Genomic DNA, 25,075 nt, shown 5'->3' on the forward strand with positions numbered 1-25,075 from the left:
ATTGCTTCTTATCCGCTTGTCATCTCCTTATGCCATAGTTTGTATATCTCAATTGTCAATAGAAACCACATTTGTTTAAGCAAGTCAGCCATATTAGCAAAAAAAATGTAAAGGCAGTAAATGAGACTGAATGAGCTGTTTCGCTGCCAGACAAGGCTCAGCTGATAGCCAGGTGTAGCAGTGGTAAGGTGTTGGGACTGCTGTTGAGACTGCTGTTGGGACAGCTTTATGTACGCCCTAACAGTTTGTGGGCACCGTTTGTCACCGTTATAGTGCAATTCATTTATTCTTTAGTGATGTGTTGTGTAGTGGCTTTGCTGGCATACGTCCCACATATTTTTTTTTTTTGCCCCACCAAGATTTCCATACTAAAATCGCCACTGTGTGCCTGCACCACCTGGTTGGACACAGGCCTAGGATGTTGGTCACTACTTCTTCCACAACAAAAAGCAACTTGTATAACTGCTTGCGCTTGTGTGATTCCCTTATGACGACGGCCACACAATGCACAAGGCTCACCTGGCGGGTAACTTCTTGCAAAACTAAATCCAATGAATTGTTCCTACAGTGCACATGCTGTACATGGTACCTGGAAATACCTCTTTCAGTCGAGCCTGTACACCTGAAAAACGGCCTGACATGTTACTTACTCCATCAAAGCAGAATCCCTGGAGCTGTTCCATGGGAATGTTGAACCTTTACACACAAGAACAGATTTTCGCTGTGGAGTCGGGGGTAACCCCCCCCCCCCATATCATAGCGTGACTCCAGGTTCTGGTCGACGTACTTGAGAACTGTTACATCGTGCTCATATCAGTGGTGCAATCAGCTGTCAAACAATAGAAGGCACATTCAGATGAGTGCGACTATATCTCCCTCTGCACAATGTGATCAAACTGTAGAAGGATCTCATTCAGTCTCTCCGAAGTCTGGACGTCAGCAAGTGTGATAGCAAGGCATTGACTGGTGTGCTACCTGAAGCAGCAATTTTTGTAATTGATCTGTGTGCAAGTGTGATTTCTCATGTTCCCAGAATCTCTTGATTGCTTTGCACCAGTTTGCAAAACCACCATTTAACAAACATGCGATTGACTCTAACATTTTCCTCATTGATAATCCATTTCTCCACTACCTTAAACGTATGAGAAACATAGCACTCAATGGTCTGTCTTCCTTGACATAACGCAGCCACTACCAACCAACCTGGCTGTTTCCCATGAAGGCGAAGTCATCCTTGGGTTGGAAAGGCTGATCAGCTAGCTCAGCCATGGCTGCCCAAATGCTCTCTGTGGGTGCAGCAGCATGCTTCTCTGCCTGGTACCAGGGCTAACGCGGAGTTGTTGCAGCCAGTGGAGCTAGCATCTTGCTCCTCAGAGGCTAAGGTTTCGACGCCAGTCAGGTAGGGCCTGGACCCGTGTGGACTGCTGCAGGTGCTAGATGCAGCATGCTCATTGCTTTCATTCCTTGGGTCTGTGATAGCAGGTTGCTTTGGTTGGCTACCAGGATTTAAAAACATCTTTTTGTGGGGGGTACAGGTAAAATATTTTAATTCATATAATTTCATATTCCATGTATTTTCTATTCATTATCTCATACATTGTACCTGTGGGCTGCCACAAAAATAAGATTTAAAAAAACATTACAAAAGGTACATAACTACAACATATTGATCATTCGGATCACATTTCAAGTTTAAGTAGTAATACATTTGAGTATAAATCCCATCCCATTCCCCCAATCCCACCCAGACAAAATGTCTCCATCCACTGAGGCAGCGCTGCCTGCCAGCAGTAATCATCTCTGATTGATTGAAAGATTCCAGGAGCGATCCATTTTATGTAAGATAATAGATTCAAAGCATTGAATGTTTACATTCAAGCACTTCAAATGAATTTTTGTAACTTTGCTCCAGAAGCATTTAACTGCCGGGCACTCCCACATCATATGGAGGAATGTATCTACCTGATTTAGGGGACACAGTGAAGAGTTGGGGACAATTTCATCGTAAAACATTTCCTTGGTGTTAAAATACAGTCTGTGAACAAGCTTAAAATGTATAAATTGATGGTTCAGATTACGAGATGCCAAGGTCATATTTTTCCATATTCTGTTCCAGTTGTTGTTCTGTGGACCATGCATGTTTAATGGCAATCTAAGAATATTAGCTTTATAAAAGTTGTTTATATATTATAGAGATCAGTCCTTTCAGGAGCACAGATAATTACTTTATAAATCCCATCATTGAATGGTTACAAAGCATTACATGCTTGCTCCTACCTATCTTTCTGATTTGGTCCTGCCGTACATACCTACACGTACGCTACGGTCACAAGACGCAGGCCTCCTAATTGTCCCTAGAATTTCTAAGCAAACAGCTGGAGGCAGGGCTTTCTCCTATAGAGCTCCATTTTTATGGAATGGTCTGCCTACCCATGTGAGAGACGCAGACTCTGTCTCAACCTTTAAGTCTTTACTGAAGACTCATCTCTTCAATAGGTCATATGATTGAGTGTAGTCTGGCCCAGGAGTGTGAAGGTGAACGGAAAGGCTCTGGAGCAACGAACCGCCCTTGCTGTCTCTGCCTGGCCAGTTTCTCTCTCTCCACTGGGATTCTCGGCCTCTAACCCTATTACAAGGGCTGAGTCAGTGGCTTACTGGTGCTCTTCCATGTCGTCCCTAGGAAGGGTGCGTCACTTGAGTGGGTTGAGTCACTGACGTGATCTTCCTGTCTGGGTTCTCTTTGGGTTATGCCTTGGCAGAGATCTTTGTGGGCTATACTCTGCCTTGTCTCAGGATGGTAAGTTGGTGGTTGAAGATATCCCTCTAGTGGTGTGGGCGCTGTGCTTTGGCAAAGTGGGTGGGGATATATCCTGCCTGTTTGGCCCTGTCCGGGGGGTATTATTGGATGGGGCCACAGGGTCTCCTGACTCCTCCTGTCTCAGCCTCCAGTATTTATGCTGCCGTAGTTTGTGTCGTGGGGCTAGGGACAGTCTGTTATATCTGGAATACTTCTCCTGTCTTATCGGTGTCCTGTGTGAATTTAAGTATCTCTCTATTTCCCGCTTTTTCTCTTTCTCTCTCTCTCTCTCTCTCTCTCTGAGGACCTGAGCCCTAGGACCATGCCTCAGGACTACCTGGCATGATGACTCCTTGCTGTCCTCAGTCCACCTGGCCGTGCTGCTGCTCCAGTTTCAACTGTTGTGCCTGTGGCTATGGAACCCTGGAACCCTTTTAGGCTGGGTTTCTGTACAGCACTGAGATATCAGCTGACGTAAGAAGGGCTAAATAAATAAATGTGATTTGAATGGTTCAGTAGTTGGGTTTCCCAGGGGACTCCATAGGCCATCATAGCTGAACTAAGTTGTAAATATAGAAAATCATTGCCTGGTAATGTGTATGTATCTTTTACATCTTGGAATGTTCTCAAATCATTACTGTCCATGATATTCGTAAGAGTACGGATTCCACATTTGGACAGTTGTGGGGAAGCAAAACCCCGCCTTCCAAATCGAAAAGGCATTATTGTGAAATATTGGCATATGGGCATGCCGTTTTGATTCCCAGTTACATTGTTTACAAATGTTCAGCCAAATGGAAATTATGCAAGCAATAATAGGACCAAAGCGTTGTTTACATTGTTTAAGTGATATGTCAGTGAAGAACACCTCTTCCAGGGCAATAGAAGACACCATATGTCTCTCTATACTCAGTCAAGGGGCATAATAATCATGTCTAAACCTATTTAGGATGGGGAGAACTGCTGGAAGTGCCTGGAAATACAATTTAAAGTTTGGTATGGATAGTCCTTCTACATCTTTCCCTCTTTGGAAGTTTGTTCATTTTATCCGGGATCGCTGACCTTGTCATATACATTTGAAACCGCACTATTTTTTACCCCCCAATAGCCAGAAGGGGGCGTCATGGGAAGCCTTGAACTACAGGAATTCAGCCGTGGTAATATATATATTTTGACAATAGATATTTATCGGGGACATTTTAATTTTGATTGACCTTGACCTTGTAAATACTACTATTAACCTACAGAAAGGAATCAAATGGAAACGTTCAACCTCATGGTAGTGCATTGTCAAGGCTTGGTTGAAGATTTTATTTACATTTTTATATAGTATATTACACTATATTATAGCCATTATTATTATTATTTTTTACCAATAATGAAATGGAAAAAAATATAATAACAGTTTTTAATTGCAACAACACAAGTTCTTATACCTCTTCTGCAGTTTTACTGTCTCACCACTAGGGAGTGCGGCAGCACCCCCTGCACCTGTGCTTAACGCAGCTATGCTTATAATACCACTGAGCATCTACCTCAACAAACACACACACACACACACACACACACACACACACACACACACACACACACACACACACACACACACACACACACACACACACACACACACACACACACACACACACACACACACACACACACACACACACACACACACACACACACACACACACACCACTTGGCTTCAGCTCTGTCCCTTCCATCCACACTGTGTTCTCTCTCTGTGTGACGCTAGTGAGGAAACACTGTGGTTATTTCAGCCAGTCATTTAGAAGCAGCAGCCTGTCTCTCTCTTTCAATCACTCCCTCGCTCACTCTCACACTCACCAGCATGCATTCCTTCTCGGCTCCTCACTCCCCCTCTCATTGTAAGCCTGTCCTTTCCTTCCAGAAGAGAGGGATCATGCTTCGTCCTTTTCCCTCCTCCTTCTCCTCCTCCTCTTCTTCACTTCCTCACTATCATTCTGGAGTCTCTGTATCAAACGGAGCACTTTCACCACGTTTTCCTTCTGAGCATAGCATTGGAAGCTGTCCCTCTCTTCTCAGCATGGTGGACTTTTAGAAGCGGGATTTCCTGGGCTAGGACGCTTGCACATCAGCTCTCTACACTAACAAAGGTTCCGGTTGGGATGCAAGTCTTAGTGGGACACCTGCTTTTCTCACAGGACAGCTCACTTCTCCTTGAAGTTTAAGGACAATCCAGGAATCTCTTCATTTTTTTTTGTCTGTGTGTGAGAGAGTGAGAGTGTGTGTGTTGTTCTGTTAAGATTTGGTTATGAGTGTGTAAGAGAGTCTGTGTGTGAGCGAGTCTGTGTGTGAGAGAGTCTGTGTGTAGCTGTGTGTGTTGCTCTGTATGCAGTGCAGTCCGCTCCCGCTCCTGGTTCTTGACTGGAGGGTTTCGCCGACGCTGGAGGGTGAAGGAGACCCCCACTGCAGTGGACCCGCTGTCCCCTACTCCCGGAGAACCTCCCCAGTGGCACAGACTAGTATGAGAAGCGGAGGGAAGAGAAAGAGAAGGGCTGAGAGCCAGGTATAACAAACAGAGAGAAAGAGGTAGAACGAGAGGGGACTTTTCGACAAAACAGTGAAGTGCATGACCACTAAAGGAGACAAAAACCACTTCAGGAGAGACAAAGACACTACAGACACATACAACCCAGTGAAGACTGGAGCAAGGCTGGCAAGCAGCCCCAGCAGCCAAACACCACCACCACCGACAGTACAGCCAGCACCATGCAGGTGTCGTTTGCATGTTCGGACCAGGACGGAGGAAGAGGAGGGCTGAGGCCCCCGGGGAATGGAGGGCACAGCAAGCAGAATGCCACCAGTGCCAACACGGCCAGCCAGGCGCGGGCACGTTTCCGTACGGTGGCCCTCATCGCCCGCAGCCTGGGCTCCTTTACCAACCGCTACCACCACAACCTCAAGGAGTCCACCGCCAAGCTCACTGGCATGAAGTACCGGTACGTAGATGAATTACTGTTGTAATTGTGGTAATGAGCACTTATTCATGTGTTATACATGCTTAGTCAATGAGTTATTGGTGCTTAAGTAATGAGTATTCGTATAGTGTTTACGATTTAATGTTGTAGTAGCTTATTCATTCATGTGTTATAAAGCATTAGACCCACATGGAACCAAGAAGTGTCACATTGAAGTGTTTTACCATTTTCTTTTCAGGGCAACAAGTAAAACACAACACAATTTGACAAACAGTTGCAAAAACGTGAATAAAAAGTACATACATTGGAAACGAATATCCACCTGAGTTTGTGACAGCAACTATGTGAGCATATTACAGGTTATAGACACTATGCCCTGGGATTTTCTATGATCTATGTAGAAGAACAGAAGCCCTTACCTTCTAACGACTCTTACAGTGCCTTCAGAAATTATTCATACCCCTTGACTTATTCCACATTTTGTTGTGTTACAGCCTGAATTCAAAATGGATGAAATGTGAAAAACATCTACACACAATACCCCATAATGACAAAGTGAAACGTGTTTTTAGAAATGTTGGCAAATTGATTGAAGCTTCTTCAAATTGGTTGTTAATCAGTGCTAGACAACCATTTTCAGGTCTTGCCATAGATTTTCAAGTAGATTTAAGTCAAAACTGTAACTCGGCCACTCAGGAACATTCACCATCTTCTTGGTAAGCAACTCCAGTGTAGATTTGGCCTTGTGTTTTAGGTTATAGTCCTGCTGAAAGGTGAGTTAGTCTCCCAGTGTCTGGTGGAAAGCAGACTGAACCTGGTTTTCCTCTAGGATTTTGCCTGTGCTTAGCTCCATTCCGTTTATTTTATATCCTGGAAAAACTCCCCAGTCCTTAACAATTACAAGCATACCCATAACATGATGCAGCCACCACTATGCTTGAAAATATGGAGAGTGGTACTCAGTAATGTGTTGTATTGGATTTGTCCCAAACATAACACTTTGTATTCAGGACCAAAAGTTATTTGCTTTGCCACATTTTTTGCAGTATTCATTTATTGCCTTGTTTCAATCTGGATGCATGTTTTGGAATGTTTTATTCTGTACAGGCTTCCTTCTTTTCACTCTGCCAATTTGGTTTGTATTGTGGAGTAACTACAATGTTGTTGTTCCAGTCTCAGTTTTGTCATATCACAGCCATTCAACTCAGTAACTGTTTTAAAGTCACCATTGGTCTCTCTGAGTGGTTTCCTTCCTCTCCAGCAACTGAGTTAGAAGGACGACTGTATCTGTGTAGTGAGTGGGTGTATTAATACACCATCCAAAGTGTAATTAATAACTTCATCATGCTCAAAGGGATATTTCCAGTCTCCTTTTTTACCCATCTACCAATAGAGGCCCTTCTTTGTGAGGCATTGGAAAACCTCCCTGGTATTTGTGGTTGAATCTGTGTTTGAAATTCACTTCTCGACTGAGGGACCTTACAATTATCTGTATGTGTTTGATACAGAGATGAGGCCGTCCTTCACGAACACTATTATTGAGCACAGAGTCCTTGCAACGTATTTCATTTGTTAAGACTTTTTAAACTCCTGAACTTATTTAGGCTTGCCTTCACAAAGGGTTTGAATACTTATTCACTCAGAACATTTCAGCTTTTCATTTGTCATTAATTAGTTACAACTCTGACATTATGGGGCATTGAGTAGGCCAGTGACACAGAATCTTTTAAATTCAGACTGTAACGCAACAACATTTAAAATACTTTCTGAAGTGGCTTGTGAATAGTTTGTAGCTCAAACCATTTGTACTTTCAGACGTTTTTATGAGAAGAGCCGTTTTCGAGATCCACCCTTCTCACAAACACCGCTCTAGTTCAGCTGGTCGGTATCAGCGGTTGCAGAAGAAATAGACAAATCCAATGCAAAAAACAGAAGCACACAATGTTTAAGAAGCACACAATGTTTAAGAAGCACAAAATCAGGCCAGAGTCACGGTGGGAATAGAGTCTTACATAATGAGTCACTGTGTGTTAGTTAATGAACTGTACAGTGTTTTCCATACAGAGTGTATTGACCATTAAGTGTTGAGTTATAGTGTTTAGGATTGAGTTACTGAGCAATCTTGTATATGGCGAATGTTTATGGATTGGCGTAAGTGGATGTCACGAGCTCCACTCCTCAGTGACTTGAGGTCCCAGTACAAGGTGCAAGGACATTATATTGTTTTGTTATTGATTGCCATTCCCTAGTGAGGAATGGTTATTGCGCTCAGTCAGTTACAGTTAAATCTGCCTGCAGGTTTATGAACAACAAATGATGACATCCATACATTTATGAGGGAATTAGAATGTTTAACTTTGTATAAGTTGTATAAGTTGTTTAGAATGTGTTTAAGAGATGTGTAGGTTTATGTGTATTATGTACAGTAACCATATAAATGACAATTCCTGCTTTACTCAGCACCAATGCATGTGTGGTTACTAAACCTTATTCAGGACTTGTAAAGCATTCATTTATGAAATATAGAGCTTTGGAGAGTTTTTTTAATGCATACTACATGTGTATGATGTAAGTATAAAGTATATAACTAAATACCAGTGCTAAGTCGCTCTGGATAAGAGCGTCTGCTAAATGACTTAAATGTAATGTAAATGTAATGGACAGCATTAGTGATTATCAAAACTTAATCACAAGTTAGAGTATTAATTAATGAGTTGTAGAATACGCGTTGTAGGTTCACGTGGAAGTCTGTATGTTACCATTTCCGCTTCCTCATGGCAAAATGAAAGAGGCGTAGTGAGTATTAAAGTACCTAAACCGTACACTAAAAAGGTACATAATAATGAGTTGAGGAAGAGTAATAATAGTTCTATATGAAATACTCGTTGAGGCTTAATGATCTGTAGATTTACTGTAAGATGTCTGTGAGGTCATTGTATCACAGCAGAAACAGTGGGAGAGAGAGAGAAGGGACAGTTTTTACAATAGATGCAACTACAGTAATTGAATGTGAATGGATTTGATGAAGATGAGCAAATCGCAGTTGTGGAAAAAGAACTCAATTGTCATACTTGAGTAGAAGTAGAGATACCTCAATAGAAAATGACTAAAGTAAAAGTGAGTCACCCATTACAATATTACTTGAGTAAAAGTAAAAAAACATTTGTTTGTAAATGTACTTTAGTACAGTGGTGGAAAAAGTACTTAATCTCATACTTGAATAAAAGTAAAATGTATGAGTAAATGCTATACATCAACTTCCTTTAAAAAGGTTATCCCTTTTAGATAAAACTATATTAAATATATTCACGTCACCAAATAACTGATTAAACACACTGTTTTGCATTGAAGGTGTAACGATTTTCTAGGTGTGGTGAAGGAGAGTCGGACCAAACTGCAGCGTGTAGATTGCGATCCATGTTTAATAAAAACAAAGTAAACACAAATCAATACAAAAACAATAAACGTAATGAAAACCGAAACAGCCTAAACTGGTGCAAACTAACACTAGACAGTTACAAGGACACTAAGGACAATCACCCACAAACCAACCAAAGAATATGGCTGCCTAAATATGGTTCCCAATCAGAGAAAACGATAAACACCTGCCTCTGATTGAGAACCACTCCAGACAGACATAGACTTTGCTAGATCACCCCACTAGCTACAATCCCAATACATACCAAAACCACAAGACAAAACACACCACAATACAAAAACCCCATGCCACACCCTGGCCTGACCCAAACATGAAGATAAACACAAAATACTTCGACCAGGGCGTGACAGAAGGTCTACAGTAGCCTCAACAGCACCCTCTAGGATAGCACCATGGTGTAGCCAGGGGACAGCTATTTTCCTTCCTCCTCTGGGTACATTAACTTCAACACAAAACCTAGGAGGCTCATGGTTCTCACCCCCTTCCATAGACTTACACAGTAATTATGATGACTTCTGGAGACATCCTCCAACCTACCAGAGCTCTTGCAGTATAAACTGACATGTTGTCCATCCAATCAAAGAATCAGATAATGATAATGGTACTGAAAACAGCTAGCTAGCACTGCAGCGCATAAAATGTGGTGAATAGTTGGACAATAGTTGAACAGTTTTGAACTAATTAATTTCTTCAAAGATGAAGGAGAAGCAGCAGAGACAGCAGAGACATACTTAGCTAATGCAGCTAATTTAGCCTACTCAACAATCTGACTCAGGGAGGAATGTTATTTATGTTAGCTAGCTGGCTAAAGTTATCCAATACTCCAACTTTTCCTAGTCAAGGTAAGCTTTCGGTTGTATTAATTTATTGCCACCTAGGCCCACCAGTGTAACTGCTAAACTGCTTGCCATACACAGTCCTGAGTGATTGTACACATGGATTCTAGGTTTACTAATCCGTTAGTTCTAGTTTGTTGACTTTAATATGGTGACAACGATGTAGGCTGTGTAGCTGTTAGCGGTTATGGTATGACGGTTTGGCTTGGAGAGGTTATTGCGCCTACTCACAGACAGCTGTTGTGTTGTGCACAGGAGTCCACAAGAGAAGGTGAGGAGGAGAGCATGTAGATGAGAGAAGGAATTATACAACAAGCAGAGTGATGATGCTGTATGTGGCTGCTATGAAAGTCAACTGTGTGTGCAAGTGTTCAGGGTGTATTCATTCCGCCAATTCTGTTGCAAATTGTTTCTTAAATGGAAGCAACCTGAATAAACTGGGAAGGGCCTACCTGAATTTGTCCAATAGAAACTCTTGTTTTAGTTCAGTTCGGACTAATGAATCCAGATAAGCTGGATGCAGGGAAGAGTGTGCAATGCAGTATTGAATGTGTCACTGTCTTGATTACTCCAATTTGTCTCTTGACCTGTTCACCTACAGTTGAAGTCAGAAGTTTACATACACCTTAGCCAAATACATTTAAACTCAGTTTTCACAGTTAGGATCACCACTTTATTTTAAGAATGTGAAATGTCAGAATAATAGTAGAGAGTGATTCATTTCAGCTTTTATTTCTTTCATCACATTCCCAATGGGTCACATTTTTACATACACTCAATTAGTATTTGGTAGCATTGCCTTTAAATTGTTTAACTTGGGTCAAACATTTCAGTTAGCCTTCCACAAGCTTCCCACAATAATTTGGAATAATTTTGTCCCATTCCTCCTGACAGAGCTGGTGTAACTGAGTCAGGTTTGAAGGCCTCCTTATTCACATGCTTTTCAGTTCTGCCCACAAATCTTCTATGGGATTGAGGTCAGGGCTTTGTGATGGCCACTCCAATACCTTGACTTCGTTGTCCTTAAGCCATTTTGCCACAACTTTTGAAGTATGCTTGGGGTCATTGTCCATTTGGAAGACCCATTTGCGACCAAGCTTTAACTTCCTGACTGATGTCTTGAGATGTTACCTCAATATATCCACATCATTTTCCATCCTCATGATGCCATCTATTTTCTATTTTATGTAGTGCACCAGTCCCTCCTGCAGCAAAGCACCCCCACAACATGATGCTGCCACCCCCGTGCTTCACGGTTGGGATGGGGTTCTTCGGCTTGCAAGCCTCCACTTTTTCCTCCAAACATAACGATGGTCATTATGGCCAAACAGTTCTATTTTTGTTTCATCAGATCAGAGGACATTTCTCCAAAACGTACAATCTTTGTCCCCATGTGCAGTTGCAAACCGTAGTCTGACTTTTTATGGCGGTTTTGGAGCAGTAGCTTCTTCCTTGCTGAGCGGCCTTTCAGGTTATGTTGATATAGGACACTTTTTACTATAGATACTTTTGTACCCGTTTCCTCCAGCATCTTCACAAGGTCCTTTTGCTGTTGTTCTGGGATTGATTTGCACTTTTCGCACCAAAGTATGTTCATCTCTAGGAGACAGAATACGCCTCCTTCCGGAGTAGTATGGCGGCTGCGTGGTCACATGGTGTTTATACAGAACAACGTGGTACCTTCAGGCATTTGGAAATTGCTCCTAAGGATGAACCAGACTTGTGGATGTCTACAAAATCTGAGGTCTTGGCTAATTTCTTTTGATTTTCCCATTATGTCAAGCAAAGAGGCACTGAGTTTGAAGGTAGGCCTTGAAATACAGCCACAGGGAATTGACTCAAATGGTGTCAATTAGCCTATCAGAAGCTTCTAAAGCCATGATATCATTTTCTGGAATTTTCCAAGCTGTTTAAAGGCACAGTCAACTTAGTGTATGTAAACTTCTCACCCACTGAAATTATGATATAGTGAATTATAAGTGAAATTATCTGTCTGTAAACAATTGTTAGAAAAATTACTTGTGTCATGCACAAAGTAGATGTCTTTACCGACTTGCCAAAACTATAGTTTGTTAACAAGAAGTGTGTGGAGTGGTTGAAAAACGAGTTTTAATGACTCCAACCTAAGTGTATGTAAACTTCTGGCTTCAACTGTATGTTATAGACTTCAATTTGTACGCTAGGTTGTAGCAACCTGTAACGGCTGTTGGTGGAAGAAGGTGAGGACCAAGGTGCAGCGTGGTACGCGTCCATGATTTTTATTATCACCCAACACTAAAACAAAAATTATCAAAGAGGCACAAACGAAACAGTTCTATCTGGTGTAGACACACAAAACAGAAAACAACTACCCACAAAACACAGCTGGAAAAAGGCTACCTAAGTATGGTTATCAATCAGAGACAACGATAGACAGCTGCCTCTGATTGAGAACCCCACCCTGCCAAACACACAGAAATAGAAAACATAGAACCCACAACATAGAATGCCCACCCCAACTCACGCCCTGACCAAACAAAATAGAGACATAAAAAGGATCTCTAAGGTCAGGGCGTGACACAACCTCATGATGGGTATAGGGCAAATTCGAGCATCGTTTAGTGACCTGAACCTATCAATGTTACATTGAGCTTGGTCATTGGAATATGAATGACAGTCATCCAATATGCTATAATAGAAATAAGGCCATGCTCGTATAAGGGTTGAAAATGGCAGATTTGGGCACTAATAAGTGCTTAAATTGGAATACAATGCTTGTACAGTAGCATGCTATAAATTACGTCAGAGCTCAGGCTCTGCGCTTCAATGCGCTGTATGAGTTTTGACCTTGAGCATCGCACGCACAAGAAGTTGGTCCCATCCCTCCCACTAGTTGGGAAACTTTAGCACACTTTTTGTTGTCTGAGTGAGGGAAATGCTGTCAATGAAGAGCACCTACTGTATTTTGTAAAATGAGACGTTGAGGATTAAAATAAATTCCACTTTGATGTCATACAAACAAGCCAAACACCTGTGAGTCCAAATGTGCACTTCACATTTTCTTATCATAAAACTCATATACAGTCTCACTGTTGATGATCACTATGATTGTACAGTTACAAGATGACATGGCGTCATACCCTGGGTTGCTCTGAACAGAATGAGCCTGTTTGTCTATTGTGATTCACACCTGAATGCTAGTGCTTGTAGTACCCTATAACTTTTCTTTCTTTAATGGATACATGTTTATTTGTATTTGGTCACCATTTCCTCTTGTTAAGCCTAATGTTGATGTTTCACGAATCTATAGTGTCGCAATGCTGCGATTCAGAATGCTGGCCTGCGGCAATAATGCGCAGTATTTACTTGTTCAGTAATTAAAGGGGGAAATTCAAACATTGTAGATTGTAGAATGAATTTTCGATGCCGCTCTCATGAGCACCGCTGGGTCTCTGGCAGTCATCAACTTGGTTTTCTGGGAGAGGAAGAGATGGAGGACCCATATTCTCACTAGAGGAACTGTCACTATTCTCGAGGGGAGGAAGAAGAGGATGAGCAAGGCCACTGTCACTTTACTTTACTTACTTTATTGTCCCCATGGGGAAATTTTGTTGCAGTGTCATGTACACGTTTAAAGTGGCGTTTAAATAACAAAACAAATTGACAATACAACTTGCATACCAGTTACATACCAATAAAAAGAGACTAGCCTGCTGGCCTTACTGGGTCGATAGGAACATTAGCCCGAGCTATTTAGGAGGGATATCACACTTGGCACCAATTATTGCCTAGTTCTGTTTTTCCTGCCGAGGGGTGCCCTATACCTGCGCCCAGAGGGGAGTAGTTCAAAGTCTGGGTACAGGGGGTGGCTTGGGTCTAAAATGATTTTGTGAGCCTTGCGGAGGGCCCTGACCTTAAAGATCTCATCCAGGCCTGTCTGTTTGACTCCAAGTACCTTGGGGAGGGCCCTGACCTTAAAGATCTCATCCAGGCCTGTCTGTTTGACTCCAAGTACCTTGGGGAGGGCCCTGACCTTAAAGATCTCATCCAGGCCTGTCTGTTTGACTCCAAGTACCTTGGGGAGGGCCCTGACCTTAAAGATCTCATCCAGGCCTGTCTGTTTGACTCCAAGTACCTTGGGGAGGGCCCTGACCTTAAAGATCACATCCAGGCCTGTCTGTTTGACTCCAAGTACCTTGGGGAGGGCCCTGAACTTAAAGATCACATCCAGGCCTGTCTGTTTGACTCCAAGTACCTTGGGGAGGGCTCCACAGCAGAGATTGGAGTATCTGTCCATAAGACCACTTTAAGCCATACACTCCACAGAGTTGGGCTTTACATAAGAGTGGCCATAAAAAAGTAATTGCTTAAAGAAAAAAATAAGCAAACACGTTTGGTGTTCGCCAAAAGGTACGTGGGAAGACTCCCCAAACATATGGAAGAAGGTACTCTGGTCAGATGAGACTAAAATGTAGCTTTTTGGCCATCAAGGAAAATGCTATGTCTGGCACAAATCCAACACCTCTCATCACCCCAGAACACAGTGATCACCCCAAGAACATGTTTTTCATCGGCAGGGACTGGGAAACTGGTCAGAATTGAAGGAATTATGGATGGCGCTAAATACAGGGAAATTCTAGTTCAGTCAAAACACCCTCGGAGACAAGTGATACTGTTGTTGTTCCAGATCTGGACAGTTTTAACTGTAGGTTTCTCCCTCTCCAGGAGGCGATAGTAGGTTGGCCTGAGGTAGACAACATTGTGGTCTGACGTTCCCAGGGGAGGTCTGGTGGTACATTTGGTATTGTCCCATAGCACAAATCAAGAGTCTTATTTTTCCTAATGTGACATTTCACATACTGGTGGTATGTGCGCAGGACTTTGTGCAAGGTACAGTTGTTAAAATACCCTAAAATAAATTTGGGTGCGTCGGGGGAGATGGATTCCAGTTTCTGTGACAGATTATTAATCATCACTGATGCCTTTGTTATATTAACCTTTGGTTGAATGTACACAACGGTAACAAACAATTGGGGGAACCCCAGGGACAGATAGTAGGGTCGCAGTGGCACAGAAAGCAGTTCAATGTCGGGGGTACAGAGTGTCTCTCTTACCAGGATCGATTTACACCACTGATCGCTGACAAGCAGGCAGATGCCCCCGTCGTGAAGTCTCCCTGTGACTGTCAGATCACCGTCCGCTCTGACCAGAGTGAAGCCGGCTGACTCCACTTCCCTGTACAGGACTCTGTCATCCAGCCAAGTCTCAGTAAATGCCAGCAAACAGGCCTCCTGGTTGGACTAGTAACCGGAAGGTTGCGAGTTCAAACCCCCGAGCTGACAAGGTACAAATCTGTCATTCTGCCCCTGAACAGGCAGTTAACCCACTTTTCCCAGGCCGTCATTGAAAATAAGAATATGTTCTTAACTGACTTGCCTGGTTAAATAAAGGTAAAATAAAAAAAAAGGTGGTGGGTTAAGGGAGGTTTGGTCTTGAATTTTTTTAAGTCTTTGTCTGATTCCCCCGTGTTTTCCACGTTTGCATTTAGGTTTGTAATCCACTCGCAGACAATGGGGATTAGATGGGCCATTGGGATATCCATGGCGTTCGTGTTTGAGTTGCATTGTAGTAAGAACTCTCTGCTGTATTGGATTCCGCTGCCAGCAGCGTTTTCATGATTTACTCCGTTTGTAGCGGGTATGTACACCATCAACAAGATCAGTCCCAACCCCACCACTGTAAATACATCATTGACAGATAGTTTACAAACTAAGTGTACAAATTAAAAACATAAAAGAACGCCACACCAAACGTCACACACACTGCAGGATGCAACAGAGCCGCGCCCCTTTCATCTCCTTTAGCACCAACTAGACTGGAACATTAAGCCGAGCCCGGGCAGTGAGTTCTCTGTCGTGGACTGGGAGGTTGCTAGTGCTAGCTGATGCATCACTAAGGCTACTAGCTTCCACCTGCGATAGTGTGCAACTCAATATTAGGAAGGTGTCCTTAATGTTTTGTTCACTCCGTGTATACTGTCTGTCTGGCTCACCGACTACCCATGTAGATTGGACAACACAAATACTTTGCTTGCAACATGTGAAAATTAAAAAAGAGGGTTACTGTCAAAAATATAATATTTTGGCATAGATGTGAGATGACGGGCGCATGAGACCTCAGAGCTCGTAGGCCCCTCCGCCTTGCGGTTGCTGTGGGGGTTTCCACTATGCCAGTGACTCAAGACCCCTTTCATTTATAATAAGATGTTTTTGATGGCGTAAACAACAGTAATTCTGTGATGGCAGAGATGCAGAGTTGTGTTCAAAACAACTACAAGTGTTCTTGTTCTCGTTCCTCAACGTCCCAGATAGAAGAGCTCAAAAACACCTTATAGTTGAGGACTCTTCTTAGAGTCATAAAAGTGCATTGAAATTACTTAGGAACTGTGCATGCTTTAGAGAGGTGTATGGCCACTTGGAGACAGCAGTTTGACCTCTCACTCAAACCCGTCTTTTTTTCTTATGTTGCACCCCCCCACATTTTCCATTAATATTTTCATCATGTCAGGGAATGTATTCAAAGTATTTTTAGATTTCGATATTTACAAATGCAGAGAAAAGTACAATAAATGTCAAATCCACATCAAATCAACAGTGTAATGTTTGGATTCAGTTTTGTGTCAGGTGAAATGCTGTGTCCTCAATTTAATAATTTTCCCCAAATCTCCAAACTGTTACCTTTCAATTGCTGCCACTCTTATGCATATGCATTTTCACATTTATTCTGTAAGAAACATTTTAATATAGGCCAATTCCCACGAGTGTAAAGTTGGTGCCGTCCTCCTAATCTTAAACGGCACGGACTGCCACTGGTGTGTGGGTGTGAGTGTGTGCATCCTCCTGTGTGTGCGTTTGTGTAGCTGTCACGCTCTGCCTCACATGCCACATTGGGAAACATCTGAGGGTGTAATCCTGATACAGAGCGCGAGCAACGCGACCAGACGGAACCACAACGTGATAATACGGCCATTAGAGTCATTCACAGTTGTCATGGAGATGTGAAAAATACTTACATATACACTACCGGTCAAAAGTTTTAGAACATCCTACTCATTCAAGGGTTTTTCTTTATTTTGATTATTTTCTACATTGTATAATAATAGTGAAGACATCAAAACTATTAAATAACACACATGGAATCATGTAGTAACCAAAAAGGTGTTAAACATTCTTCAAAGTAGCCACCCTTTGCCTTGATAACAGCTTTGCACACTCTCACAGCCAACAAGCATTCAGCATATGTGGGAACTCCTTCAAGACTGTTGGAAAAGCATTCCAGGTTAAGCTGGTTGAGAGAATGCCAAGAGTCTGCAAAGCTGTCATCAAGGCAAAGGTTGGCTATTTGAAGAATCTCAAATATAAAATATATTTTGACTTGTTTAACACATTTTGGGTTACTTTGTGATATCATATGTGTTATTTCATTGTTTAGTAAAAATAAACAAAAACCCTTGAATGAGTAAGTGTATTAAAACTTTTGACCGGTAGTATATATATATATACAGTACATTATATACTTTTTTTACCCACTTCTTCGCCCCAATTTCGTGATTACAATATTGGCTCTTCTCTGCAACTCCCCAACAAGCGGGGGCTCTCAGCATTGGAGAGAGTCTGAATGATTCTACATGTTTATAAGGAAGTCTCACACCAGTTTGCTGGTAAGGTATGGGATGCTACAAGCTTAGTGAACCAATGGAATGGAAAAAGTCGATCAAAATGTATTTGTCACATGTGGCTAATACAACAGTGTAGACTTTACTATGAAATACTTGCTTATGAGCCATGCCCAACGATGTAGAGTAAACAAATAATTATAAAAGAAACATAGTAACACAAGAGGAATAAAATACACAAGAATGGAGCTATATACAGGCAGTACCAGTACCAGATCAATGTGGAACTATATACAGGAAGTACCAGTACCAGATCAATGTGGAGCTATATACGGGCAGTACCAGTACCAGATCAATGTGGAGCTATATACAGGCAGTACCAGTACCAGATCAATGTGGAGCTATATACAGGAAGTACCAGATCAATGTGGAGCTATATACAGGCAGTACCAGTACCAGATCAATGTGGAGCTATATACAGGCAGTACCAGTACCAGATCAATGTGGAGCTATGTACAAGAATAACCAGTACCAGATCAATGTGGAGCTATGTACAGAGAGTACCAGTACCAGATCAATGTGGAGCTATACACAGGGAGTACCAGTACCAGATCGATGTGGAGCTATACACAGGGAGTACAAGTACCATGTCAGTGTGCACGAGTAAGAGGTACTTGAGGTAAATATTAAGGCAGGGTAAAGTGACAGAGTAGCAGCAGCATATGATGAGTGTAAAAGTGTGAATGTGTGTGCGTATGTGTGTTTGTACTGTGTCGGTATGCACAAGTGTGTGTACATGTGTTTGTGTTGTGTCGGTGTGTGTGTGCGTATGTAGTATATGTGTGAATGAGTGTGGGTTTTGTGTGAGATTGTCAGTGTAGTAAGTGTGAGTGAGTGAATATATACAGTAATGTATGTATATAGTCTTGTAAGTGTGCATAGAGTCAGTGAACTGTTTACTTGGACAGTCGCCTATCACAGACCAGCAGTGTGTGTTAAAGAGCGAGAGAGGGGGGGGGGGGGGGGCGAGTTCTCCAAAGCCTCAACTAATTCATTTTGACATGGTGACAAATAGCCCAGCTTTCAAAGGCAATTTCAGAGAGAAACAGAAAACCATAGTCACATTTGTTTGACCCAGGACTGAGTTTGGGAAACCCTGGGCTAAATTACTAAAATGTAAATCATTTGAATAAATCGGAACCTAATCCTTATTAAGTACACTGCTTTTGACCAGATCCAAATGAGCCCTGGTCAAATGTAGTGCACTATATAGGGGATAGTGTGCCATTTGGGACGAAGCGTGTGTCCTCCCGATCTGGCTTTGAGCAACCGGTTTTAATAAATTTGTAACTTATCAGACCTTAAGCCATTGTCTCGATTCAGAGGGCGTCACTCCTAAGCGATGCTCGTCCCTCAACCGATCTGTCTTGAAGGATGTGGAACTCAATTTTAAATGTGTTTTTTATTCCAAAGCATCCACCATTTAAAAAACGAAAACATAGTTCCTGATTTATGATGTCCCTGTGCTCGCGTATGACCTTGGATGAAATAGGCAGAATAACTAGCAAATGTATGACAAAAGTTTTGACAGTGATTTAATAGTTTGCAATTGTGAGAAAATAAAAACAACGCAGTGGCTATTTCCTGCAAAAATTCATAGCAAGGACATTGGTGCAGTGACTTTACCTGCTGCTTAGCAAATGGTTGTTGCTAGCATACTTACATAGTTAGATAGCTAGCTCTACATTGACTGACAAAACCAATTGTTGTTGCTAGCTTACTTACATAGTTAGATTAGCTAGCTCTACATTGACTGACAAAAAAAATGGTTCGTCTGTTTAAATTATCCTGAAGTTGTAGACATGCAGCCCCAAAATTAAAGGGACATTTCACCGCTGCTCTTTCACAGTATAAGACCATTAATATGTTATTAAGATATAATATGTGTCATACACATCTTGAATTTCCTCACTACACGCAAATACATGCATTTCTGCATCTGAACAGTAGGAAAGGGCCAGCTATATTTCCTGGTTGTAAGCTAACCACAATATCCAGAACTGATAGCGATTACAAGATGTAGTTCCACCCCTGTCGAGGTGGATCCAGTTGAGCTGAGAATGGGCGTCAACAGGTAGCTAATATCACTCACTGGACCAGCCATAGAACATCAGCTAACAACAACTATCTATTTTTATTTTTGTGTTGACAACAACTGCAAAGTTTAGTGTATGTGCAACTACAAGCAAGTACAGGCTTCTGGGGTAACATTTCATCAGTTACCTGCCGGAGATATTCCTCGGAGCCGACAGTGGCTGGCGGCAATAAAGAACGCTGCTTATAATGTGAATCCTCCCGTGGAGAATTCGGTGTTTAAGGCCAGCACTTTCAGTCTGCGGATTTCGAAAATGACCTGAAAAATATGATCTCAAATGATGGGGTTGCCAGGTCACAGAAAGTTGAAAAGTGAAGCTATTCCATTGTTTCCCCCATCACTTCAAAGAGGAAGGCATCCAATCAGCCAACATCAGCGCAGCAGAAAACAAGTCGAGCAGAGGTAACGTATCTAAATTAGGTAGCAAACTACATTTATTTGGTCTAAACCAACATTTTGCTTGCTAGCTTTCATAATACGCTGACTAGACATTCCAACGCAAAGCAATGTAATTAGCCAGCTGCTATCTGCCGATGTGATTTGTAACTTTGCATGCTAATGTTAGCTACTTTAGGGTACGTTAGCTACAGCCTACCAGACCATATCTAACCGTTACCTAGCTAGCTAACTAACTACCGCAGATGTTAATGTCGCTCGTCTATGTGTTCTATTTACAGAGTCCGATCCCATCAACATCAAGCTCAGCACCAGGAACTAGTGTAAGTCACCTTTGCTAAATCTTTCCATGACTCCATGAGGAGTAAATAAATGTACTGCGGCTAGGCATAAACATCGTCCATGTCTTGTTGTCACGGTTGGTGTGTTTACAAGTATGCTACTATATTAGCTTACTTTTTCCCTCATCAATCTACACACAATGCCCCATAATGACAAAGCGAAAACTTTGCGAATTTAAAAATAAAAAACAGATACCTTATTTACATAAATATTCAGCCCCTTTGCTATGAGACTCGAAATTGAGTGCAGGTGTATCCTGTTTCCATTGATCATCCTTGAGATGTTTCTACAACATGATTGGAGTCCAGCTGTGGTAAATTCAATTGATTGGAAATTATTTGGAAAGGCACACACCTGTCAATATAAGTTCCCACAGTTGACATGTCCGTGCAAAAATCACACCATGAAGTCAAAGGAATTGTCCACAGAGCTCCGAGACAGGATTGTGTCGAGGCACAGATCTGGGGAAGGGTACCAAAAAAGGTCTGCAGCATTGAAGGTCCCCAAGAACACAGTGGCCTCCATCATTCTTAAATGGAAGAAGTTTGGAACCCCCACGACTCTTCCTAGAACTGGCCGCCCGGCCAAACTGAGCAATTGGGGGAGACGAACCTTGGTCAGAAAGGTGACCAAGAACCTGATGGTCACTCTGACAGTGCTCCACTGTGTGGAGATGGGAGAACCTTCCAGAAGGAAAACCATCTCTGCAGCACTCCACCAATCAGGCCTTTATGGTAGAGTGGCCAAAGGCACCCAAAAGACTCAGACCATGAGAAACATGATTGTCTTGTCTGATGAAATAAAGATTGAATTGTTTGGACTGAATGCCAAGCGTCAAGTCTGGAGGGAACCTGGCACCATCCCTACGGTGAGGCATGGTGGTGGGATTGGAAGTCTAGTCAGGATCAAGGCAAAGATGAATGTAGAAAAGTACAGAGAGATCCTCGATGAAAACCTGTTTCAGAGCACTCAGGACCTCAGACTGGGGAAAAGGTTCACCTGCCAACAGGACAACGACCCTAAGCACACAGCCAAGACAACGCAGTAGTGGCTTTGGGACAAGTCTTTGAATGTCCTTGAGTGGCCCAGCTAGAGCCCGGACTTGAACCCGATCAAACATCTCTGGAGAGACCTGAAAATAGCCCTGCAGCGAGGCTCCCCATCCAACTTGACAGAGCTTGAGAGGATCTGCAAAGAATGGGAGAAACTCCCAAAATACAGGTGTGCCAAGCTTGTAGAATCATACCCAAGCAGACTTGAGGCTGTAATCGCTTAGGTGTGGTAGGGTAAACATTTTTACAAAATACCAATTAATCTTCAATTCAAAATAGTCAATAGTGAAATATCAAAACAACACCAACAACTCAGTGAGTCAGAATCTCTGTTTTTCATCAAATGAACATCACCTCTGAATAGTCATTCTTTCTGGAGGCCTGCTGTTCCTCTGACACCTTCGCAGTGTCTGAGTTACTGTTTCAGAAGCTACTTTCACACTCCCAGTACCTGGTGTCAGTACCTGGTGTCAGTACCTGGTGTCAGTACCTGGTGTCAGTACCTGGTGTCAGTACCTGGTCAAAACCACATCCATCAATACAGCTACGACTTCTTCTGTAATATTCTCTGTATTATGGAGCCTTAGTTGATTGTTTGAGTCTAAATTGGAGAAAAGCAGAGGTATTAGTAAGAAGGGGATGGTGTGGGTAACTGACTGGTGTCTGTTGGGTGTGGGTAATGTGTGTGTGAAGGTTAGTATGCATGATCTTTTGACACAAGGGGGATGGGTGGATATAGTGCCTAGTAGTGGTCCATGAGACACCTAGTATTTGTACTGGTGCATGTCCTGAACTGGTGATATCTTGCTATCCTGGAGCATAAGAATGTGGGGTGAAACAAGCCAGGACAGCAACAAGGTGTTTATGAAAGCACAATCCCCTCTTGAGAAAACAAAATCATCAATACACAAGTAAAGTACTCCTCAAAGTGTTCACACCAATGAGGTCAGTTCTTTGGCATGGGGAAGAGGGACTGTTAGTATTCTCTTCTAGCCTATTCACTCTATTTTTGGCGGTGCTTCTCTACTCAACCACACTACTGTAGGTGGTCATACACAACAATACATGACTAGACTGTCTACAAGTCAAGCCCCCTCAACCTTTTCATACTCTTGCAGTCAATTATTTAGCATGGGGGAGAGGGGCTGTTAGTATACACTTCACTTTATTGTTGGCTGTGCTTGTCTACTCAACCACACAGCTGTAGGTGCTCATACATAACAAACATTTCACACTTTTGCTAATAGAACATCTCAATACCCCATTATTAACTCTGGGCGTAACAAAATACATACCAGTCTACTCTACCCTTTTTTGTTTACAAATTAACATGGTTTATTGTATGCTTACACATCCTCATGATCTGTCTTCATGCCTTTCCAGGAGACTTTCAGTGCAAACAAATCTTCTTCAAGAGGTCAAAGTAGTGGGTGATGTAGAGTGTACGAGCCCAGAACTGACCACTTCAGGGAGAGGCTTGTCCACCTGGCTGCGGAGCGGAGAACGGACATGACGGCGGTCTACAAGCAACCAGTCACAGCTTCCCAAACCCAACAACCCTGCCAACAGCGCCAAAGCCTGCTAAACCAGCTGCCAAAAACAAGGTTCACCAGCTGAAGAACATTCAGGACCCTGTCTGGAACATTCAGCCTACACAACGTCCATATTCATTTAGACTGATGTTGTACTATCATATAGAATGCCTAGTATGCTCACAACTGCATTGTGGTATAGATATTGCTAGCTCTTGTATATAGTGGAGTTTGATCAAATGTTTTATATAATCTTTTTTACAAGGGTATTGACAAATGACTAAATGATTCCAGCAGCATCAGAAAACAAAGTATTGACTTCAACTTCTGGATCAATTCATTGTGGTATTCATGTAATGTATTTGGAAGTAACTAGCTACAATATTGATGCTAAAACAAGTGATGCATGGACTTGGTGTATCATTTCAACTTTCATTTGTGGGCAAGGAAACATGTTTCAATAAAACAGTAGATTAGTCTGTCAATAGTAAGTAGATTGACAGTAGATTAGTCTGTCAATAGTAAGTAGATTGACAGTAGATTAGTCTGTCAATAGTAAGTAGATTGACAGTAGATTAGTCTGTCAATAGTAAGTAGATTGACAGTAGATTAGTCTGTCAATAGTAAGTAGATTGACAGTAGATTAGTCTGTCAATAGTAAGTAGATTGACAGTAGATTAGTCTGTCAATAGTAAGTAGATTGACAGTAGATTAGTCTCTCAATAGTAAGTAGATTGACAGTAGATTAGTCTGTCAATATAGCAAACAAGTAGACATGGCTTGTATTCAAGAGAAAGTTTAAATTCTCTGGAGACTCAGGTGAGTTTACACAGCAGTATGCAGGAACAGTTATGGCAATGTATGGCATATACACTGGGTGTACAAAACATTAGGAACAGAATGACTAGGTGAAAGCTTTGATTCCGTATTGATGTCACTTGTTAAATCCACTTCAATCAGTGTAGATGAAGGGAAAAAGACAGCTTAAAGAATCATTTTTAAGCCTTAAGACAACCGAAACATGGATTATGTATGTGTGCCATTCAGAGGGTGAATGGGCAAGACAAAATATTGAAGTGCCTTTGAACAGGGTATGGTAATAGGTGCCAGGCTCACCGGTTTGAGTGTGTCAAAGACTGCAACGCTGCTGTTTTTTTTAACGCTCAACAGTTTCCCATGTGTATCAAGAATGGTCCACCACACAAAGGACATCCAGCCAATTTGACACGGCTGTGGGAAGCATTGGAGGCAATATGGGCCAGCATCCATGTGAAACGCTTTCGACAGATTGTAGAGTCCATGCCCAGACGAATTGAGGCATTGAGGCATTGAGGAATTGTTCTGACGTCAACGGGGGTACATGCTCCTAATGTTTTATACCCTCAGTGTATACAGTAGAAGAAACATATACTAATAAATGCCTATAATAAATACTACAGTTATACAAAGGGACTGCTTGTATGTGCGTTGCAGTGAGGTGTTTGGAGTCACTTTGATACCAGGGGTGATTGTTGTTTTGGGACGTTTCACATCTCTTGAGAGTCAATGACTTCTTTGTATTCAACATACTGTCCATCCCGCGAGGGATAAATTTGCTTGAATGTCCCCAACAACGCACGCAGGCAAAGGGATTCAGTGTCCTCTGCCTAGCTTCTCCCCATGTACAACAAACTCCAACAATAATCTGTAGGCCACCAAGCAGTATTGTCTGAAAGAGAATGACAAAAACGCTATTATTCTTTAATGGACAATCGTTGTGTACTGTCTATATTCCTAATGTAGCAGCACGATGCAGAATATGACACATCTTGCAGACACACGTTAACTAGCTATTTAGTTAGCTAGCTACAACACAGGTACAGTTACTTAACGACTAATATGACTCATAAAGCCAAAATCATTCCTT

General features: G+C 42.1%; 1 protein-coding gene and 1 long non-coding RNA gene across 2 annotated transcripts in view; both read left to right on the forward strand.

The window, feature by feature from the left end:
- Positions 1-4,566: 4,566 nt before the first annotated feature.
- The window catches only part of LOC124041648 (voltage-gated potassium channel subunit beta-1-like), a 73,072-nt gene continuing 52,563 nt past the window's right edge, over positions 4,567-25,075 (forward strand). Inside the window, exon 1 of the mRNA XM_046359466.1 lies at positions 4,567-5,784. Coding sequence (XP_046215422.1) covers positions 5,555-5,784 — 230 coding nt within the window. The 5' untranslated portion in view covers positions 4,567-5,554. The remainder of the gene's footprint in view (positions 5,785-25,075) is intronic.
- LOC124041649 lies at positions 19,396-23,568 on the forward strand. Its single transcript, XR_006839973.1, has 3 exons — positions 19,396-20,249; positions 20,525-20,566; positions 23,021-23,568. It is a non-coding gene; the product is annotated as an uncharacterized LOC124041649 (long non-coding RNA).

This window comes from Oncorhynchus gorbuscha, linkage group LG08 (genome assembly GCF_021184085.1).
Source record: "Oncorhynchus gorbuscha isolate QuinsamMale2020 ecotype Even-year linkage group LG08, OgorEven_v1.0, whole genome shotgun sequence".
Lineage (NCBI taxonomy): Eukaryota > Metazoa > Chordata > Actinopteri > Salmoniformes > Salmonidae > Oncorhynchus > Oncorhynchus gorbuscha.